Here is a 6,747-nt window from a genome sequence, read left to right as displayed (position 1 = left end):
GAATGACCCAGGAGAGCAGCAGCACAGTGCTCTGGGAACGTGTGAGCCCATCAGTCCTTGAGTCTTAGCCCACAAATGTCCTATGGAAAGCTGAAACCCATCTTCTCTTGCTTTCTGTGCAGATCCTTCCAGAGAAAGAGCAGGAGCAGATTGTGTTATCAGAGATGCCATGCCAGACTCAGGGAGAGCTGAGAGCCCGAGAGCAGGAAGAGCAGCTCAGGCAGCAGGTGGAAGAGCCACAGGAGAATGGCCAGGTAAGCCAGACTCGCCAGGTGTCAGAGGGAAAGGGCAGGAAGAGGGGCATAAAACAGAGCTCTTGGGAGTGAGGAGGCCAGGAGTCCCAGAGGCACTGAAAGCACAGAGCCTTGGAATCTGCAGAGATCAGCACTGGGACAAGAGGGTTCCATTGGAAGCAGGTGTGGGTATGGAAGCAGAAAGAAGTGGCTGAATAAATGTGATTTTGAGGCTGCAAGAGGAAAAAGCTGAGCCTTATGGCAGCTCCCAGTCACTTGCTCTGCATTTGTGTGTACAGAATATCAAGGCAGAGCCACAAGCAGAGCTGCCCGAAGCTCATAGTGCCATCACAGAAGTGAAGAAGAGGAACCAGGAAGACACGAGAAGAATTCAAGAGGAGATGGATCTCCATCAGCAGAGGGGCGATCAACAAAATCAGGTGAGTGAAAGAGTGGCAGCCACTCCACTCATGAAAGATCCTCTCTCTTGTATTTTAGAGAAATTGAAGGAACAGCTGGACACAGACTTTCAGAAAGCTCACGCTAAGATCAAGGCAAGGGAGAAGAGGCAGGAGGAAGAAATTAAAATCATCAGAGAAAAACTTAATCCCCTCCCTCAGGCTCTACAAAAGCAAGTGAGTGAAAGAGGGATAGCCACGGCAGTCACCAAACTGGTGGTTTCTGCCCTTCTGGCCTTCCCAGTGCAGAGCAGCAGGGAGCGGGGTGATGCCTCTGAGTGCCATCCTGCTCTAGTGTGTATCACAGTCACTTGGAAGGACATTTCCTGGTGTGCTGAATCTCAGCTGCTGCCCTGGACAGTGGGACTTGTCCTTTGGCCTTTTGGCCAGCAGTCATCCAAATTGATTCCTGCTGGCCTGTTCCTGCTCTCCTTGTTTCTTGAGGTGTTTTTACAGGGGAATATGGTGACCCAGATGGAGGATTGAAACAAGCTGTCTGTATCCCTTGTAAATCTGTTCTTTCCTCACAGTCAGTGACTCCTGACTGACAGGACAAGCTGTAGTCTCTGACTGCTTTGTTCTGTTTGACTCGAGGTGCAAGTGTTGACATCTCACCGGGCAGCCGGCAAAGACTTCCGGCAAATGAGTGGCAATGAAGAGCCCCGAGGCTGGCGTGAGGCACAGGAAGTGTCCCCACCAAAGGTGCTACAGGTTGGGCATGACCTGAAGATGGTGCAGGAAAAGAAGACACAGTGGGGGGAGGACGAACACTTGAACAAGGAGCTGCAAGTGTGTCTGAAGCCCTTGGAGGGGGAAAGGAATCCTTGAGTGGAAGTAGAATGGTCATTGTGGCAGTGATCCTTCAGAAAATCCATGAAAATGGACCATGAATCTGGCCATCCACTCGAGTAGAACTAGCCTTTGGTTTTGACCCATCCAGTCTGAGAAGTGGACATCAGAAAAAACCCACTTAAGAGCCCTGCATGTTGCTGACAGCACCTTCCTAAGGGCTTGCATTTGAAATGGAATGTCAGGCTAATCTCTGCCAGCCACCTTTCTGACATAAACTCATTTCTTGTCCCAGATCTACAAGGGCTTTGTCACCAAACCTGCTGCTGCAGCAGCATGGTCTAAAGGAGCCTTTGCTCTCCACCCTGAGAAGCGGAGCCGGGGCGGTTTGTTCATCTCCAGTGCTGACCCAGCTGCTGCTCAGCAACAGGAGATCAAGGATGACTCCCTGGAGCTACGGAGTACGTCTGCTGTATTTCTTGTCTGAGGGACAGTCTATTGTGTGCAGGTGTCAACATAGCTGTACCAAATGCTTTTCCTGAGTTTGGTGTCCCAGGGACATTTAGAGACATTTCCCCACAGGAACTGCTGTAGAAAAGCAGTCTCTGTGCTGGCCACCTGTGCTGCAGAGCTGTCTGCCTGGTTGTTGTTGTTACCCAGCCGAACACAAAGGGTTCAAAGCTCCAGGCTCTGGGTCTGTCTTTTGAATCTCCTGGAAGCTGGGATCGCTGCTTTAAAGTGAGCATCTTGCATTTTGTTTCCCTCAGGGACAATAGTGAACATGGAAAATCCTGTGATGAAATACACGGAACTGGAATATATTGGCAGAGGGTGAGTCCAACCACAGTCACTTCTACATAACCATGGGCCAGGTGTTTTTCTGGTGGAATATCTATGCAGTGTGAAGTCAGAACAGCTGCAAACAGACATCTATCCCCATGTTCAGACACTGGGGATAGATTGTCCCATCTCTCAGTGCTGCTCCGAATTTGTGAGTGTGCCCAAGAAGGCATTGGCAGAGACACCTCCATGCTGCCAAGTTCTTGCCTGCAGCAAGGAACAGGACCTGGAAGATTTCCTTGTCTCTCAAGTGTGGGACAGTTCTGTGTTAATTTCCTGAGCATTTTTGTATATCTCCAAATCATACAGCCACACTAATAAAAGGGGAAGAAACATGCTTGCCTGAAAGAGCAACCTACTCCCTGATAGCTGTCAGATAACAGTTCTCAGGAACATTTCTTTCCAAAAGATTGCTGAAGGAAATACTCCATGGTCAGGATAAAAACTGCACAGTTTAGAACCTGAAACCCAAGATGAAAGAAGGAGCTCTCCTTAGGAGCTGAGGCAGTAAACGGCAACGCTTCAGGGACAGGCTCAGTGCCCATGCACTTGAGAGGAAAACGCATCATCTGCCTTCGGGCAGAGCCCGCCTGCATCCAGCAGGTTTTAGGCATTTGCAGCAGAGATCTCCTCTGTGGACTGGCTTTCAATGCAAGATCTAAATGTCTTCTCCTTTCTTTGCTGCTTTTTTGTTTCTAGGACTTTTGGAGATGTTTGCAGAGCACTTGATAATGCCACAGGAGGACAGGTAAATGTCAACATCTCCCGCAGGTCCTCTGGTGTGAGCAGCTGTGGCTGGAGCTTTGAGTAGAGGTGTGCAGAAAAGGCACAAGAAGCACAGACTGCTACCAGCCTGCAAAATACATTTGGGACAGTCTTTGTCCTTCTCAGCTGCCAGAAGGAAGGCAAGGAGGGCAGCAGTTCCTTTCAGAGAAGGATGTGCTCATTTGCTCTCCATTGCTAAAACAAAGGTGGTGCCTTTGAGCATCTCACTGCTCTTTGGGGCTACGGCTTCAGAGTCCTGAATTCTCACTTCTGCTTGCCAGCAAATGCATCTGAAAGTTACTGGTAGTTCCTTAGCCACCTGCAGTGCTGCACTGGAGAACTGCACGTAGGGAGAGATCTGCACGGTGTCCCTAAAAGCCCTAAGTCCTGCCCATAGCCCGAGATGTATCCACAGAGTATTAAGGCATGGATTACTTCTTCTGAATCCCAGACAAAGCAGCAGGGAGTGTGCTCAGAGCTTTGTGGGTGATAGTTGAGACACCACAGTTACCAAGTGGACAAGGCAAAACCTCAGTGGCCACGTGTCCTGTAAGTGGCCTCCAAGGGAGCAGAGAAATGGGCTGTTGCAATGTCAGTTCCTAATTACTGCAATGCCCAATCACAAGGCAGTTTGGCACAGCTCGGCTGTGGCATTGCAAAAGCACTCGCTCCATGTGCCTTGCGGTCTTGTGCCGCCAACTTCTCAAGTTACTCATTTTCAATGTCATTTTAGGTGGCCATAAAGAAAATAAATCTCCAAGAACTGAGGAAGAAGGAACTAAGAGTCAATGAACTCATGGTCATGAAGCCAAATATGAATCCCAATCTGGTCAACTATTTAGACAGGTGAGTTGTTGTGAATGTTTGTTTACATATTGCAAACATGCATGGTAAAATTCCACTTTGTTCACTGGCAGAAAATAGAGCTGTAATTATTGGTTAATTATTATTGCTCTGCTCATCTCCAGTGGATGGGAAGAGAGTGCATCTTGTCTGCATGAGTCTTCCCCAGTACACAGAGTTCTAAAATTATTCAAAAACCTGCTTCACTCATATCTTACTAAATCAATAGCCTGTAAGTTCACAGCCACCACATTGTTTTGGGGCTTGGTTTTTTTCAAGAGTCCTCTTACGTCCAGATAAACTAACATGGATTTCCCTTGGATTGTGTCCCCTCTTTTCCATTGCTTTGCATGCCAGGAAGACTAGGTGCTTATTTCCAAAAACATGCAGTTTGACAGGTTTTTGATCTGTTCCTAACCTGCAGTTTTTACTTGCTGGCTATTGAAGACATCTCCTTTTTTCACAGCTGTGCCTTTCTTCTTGAGACAGATTGCAAACAATGCACAGCCTAGAGGGAATGTCTATTCCTTTCATTCTGTCCTTGTCACAAAGGGACTTGGAAACAAGAATCAATCAAGAAAACAACCTAGCCATGCATGTTTATCTCCATGCTCTTGTTTCCTTCTTTCAGCTACCTTGTGGATGGGCAGCTCTGGCTGGTCATGGAGTACATGGACGGAGGCACTCTGAGCGATGTCATCAGCGAGACCCACCTGTCTGAAGACGAGATGGCAGCCATCAGTCGGGAGGTCAGCAATCCCACCTGTGCTGCCCAGGGCTTGGGCAGGATTGTCTGGGAAACAGGGCTCCGACCTGGAGTGATTTCATGTGCCAAGCTTTGTTTCTGTGTTGCTGGTATGCTATGGGCAAGTAAAAGCCTCTCAAGTGAAATGCCTGCCAGTGCCCCTGCACTCACAGTACTCAGTTCTTGTACTCATATCTCCTGCTGTTGTATTCTCGCTCTGTCTCTTGTATTTGTATTTGCTGTTCTCCACCTTGCCTCCCTAAACTTTTATCTCCAGCCTGTCTGCACTGCATTCCTTGTCTGTAAAAGCAATGGTGCTGGTGGCAGCATTTGAAATGATCAGCAAAGAAAAAAAGACTCATTTCTCTCAGTCCTCAACTGAAAAGGACACTAGTGCAGTCAAAATGCTCTTTGCTTCAGGAAGATGACTGTTGTGATACTTCCAAGTCTGTGCTGAGGCCAGCAACAAAACCTTTGTCATGCAGCCTCCCACCCCAAAGTGATCCACTTCACACCAAAGGGAGGGACTTTTTCTTCCTTGGCAAAACCCCTCACTTGTCCTCTGCATGGAGAAAGCACATCCACAGCAGCAGCAGCCATGCTGGCTGGTTTGCAGGGACAGTCTACAACAACAGCAGCTGCTGTTGCTCTTTCAAAAGCTAACATGCCTTTTCCTTAGAAAGGTCCTGCTCTGCAAGTGGTGGAGCAGCAAGCTCTTCCTCGCAATGGCACTCTGTTCTGCCATTATTCGCCATTCCCCTGCAGAGGGAATCTTTTAGAGCTGTTTCCTTTCTTGTGTAATGAAATCACATCACTAATTTTTGCCCTCCTGTTTCTGTTTTCTCTCTCAGTGCCTGCAAGGCCTGGATTTTCTTCACTCGAACCATGTGATCCACCGAGATGTGAAGAGCAGCAACATCCTTCTCAGAACCGACGGCTCTGTCAAGCTGGGTCAGTGTATTCTTGGTCAGGTGCAGCATTCCAGGGCTGCTTTGAGTGACTGCCAGCTTCCCAAAAATGGTGCTGGTGGCAGTGCAGGGAACCCTGCCACAAACTGTGGGCACAGTTGCAACATGCACAGAAGTATGACAAGGAACAAGGACTCAAGAGTGGCGTTGCTCTGTGTGTGTCCCTTCCAGAGGGAGGGAGCTACAATGTAAAGTTTCAGAAAAATAAAAGGCTGGAGGTAGTCTAAAAAATGAGGCTTTTTTTTTTGAAGTGGCCAATTCCATATTTCCTTGTCTAAAGCCCTGAGGAAACAGAGCGTGGACAGTTCTCCAGGAGACTCATCAGCACATTCTTAGACTGAGAGTGGGGAATTCTTTGGCTTGATTTCCTAACTTGAGCTGGCTTTCATGGTTTTTTTTTTTCTCCACAGCTGACTCTGGCCTCTTTGCTCAACTCACCCCTGAGCAGAGTCGACGGAGCTCAGTGGCCAGCATTTCTGGGTGGATGGCGCCTGAAGTGGTGACAGGTCAACCATGTGGCCCCAAAGTGGACATATGGTCTTTTGGAATCATGGGCATCGAAATGGTGGAACGAGAAGTTCCTTACTGGAATGAAACTCCTGTTTCGGTAAGGTGCAAATACTCACTGATCCTGCTTGTCTTTCTCACCTGTCCCATGGTCAGTGTGCCATTGGACAAAATCCCATTGCCATCTGCTGGCACCACTTCCACCAAGGTCCCCTTCTGAAAATGTCCCTGCAGCACATCAGCATCTGCTGTCGATTTGGTTGCATCAGAAGGGAAGTGGCAGTTCAGAAACCTAACCAGTTCAGAAACCTGCCATTTTGGCCTCCAGCCATGCCTGACATTTTTCACTTGCTTTTTGAACAATGTTGGAGCTCTGTCTCTGAAGAAAAGGAATTTTTCCGTGGAATGGTTGGATGTGTGATAAATATCCTTCAAAATAGAGATTGAATCTTCCTAGTTTCAATTTTAGAGAAAAAGAGAAAAGAAAAAAAGAAAATTGAAAAGGAAGAGGAAGAGAAAAGGGAAAAGAAAAAAAGAAAAAGTAAGAGAAAAATGGAAAGGAAGAGGAAAAGGAAGAGAAAATAAGAAAAAAAGGAAAA

General features: G+C 47.7%; 1 protein-coding gene across 1 annotated transcript in view; it reads left to right on the top strand.

Moving 5' to 3' along the window:
- The first annotated feature begins 1,420 nt into the window (after positions 1-1,420).
- The window catches only part of LOC128822414 (serine/threonine-protein kinase PAK 3-like), a 7,992-nt gene continuing 2,665 nt past the window's right edge, over positions 1,421-6,747 (top strand). Inside the window, exons 1-5 of the mRNA XM_054004114.1 lie at positions 1,421-1,480; positions 3,819-3,931; positions 4,560-4,677; positions 5,525-5,624; positions 6,052-6,248. Of these exons, the coding sequence (XP_053860089.1) occupies positions 1,421-1,480; positions 3,819-3,931; positions 4,560-4,677; positions 5,525-5,624; positions 6,052-6,248 (588 nt within the window). The remainder of the gene's footprint in view (positions 1,481-3,818; positions 3,932-4,559; positions 4,678-5,524; positions 5,625-6,051; positions 6,249-6,747) is intronic.

Source organism: Vidua macroura, chromosome Z, assembly GCF_024509145.1.
Source record: "Vidua macroura isolate BioBank_ID:100142 chromosome Z, ASM2450914v1, whole genome shotgun sequence".
Classification (NCBI taxonomy): Eukaryota; Metazoa; Chordata; class Aves; order Passeriformes; family Viduidae; genus Vidua; species Vidua macroura.
The sequence above is the reverse complement of the archived record's forward strand: the minus strand, read 5'-3'. Positions and strand labels throughout refer to the sequence as shown.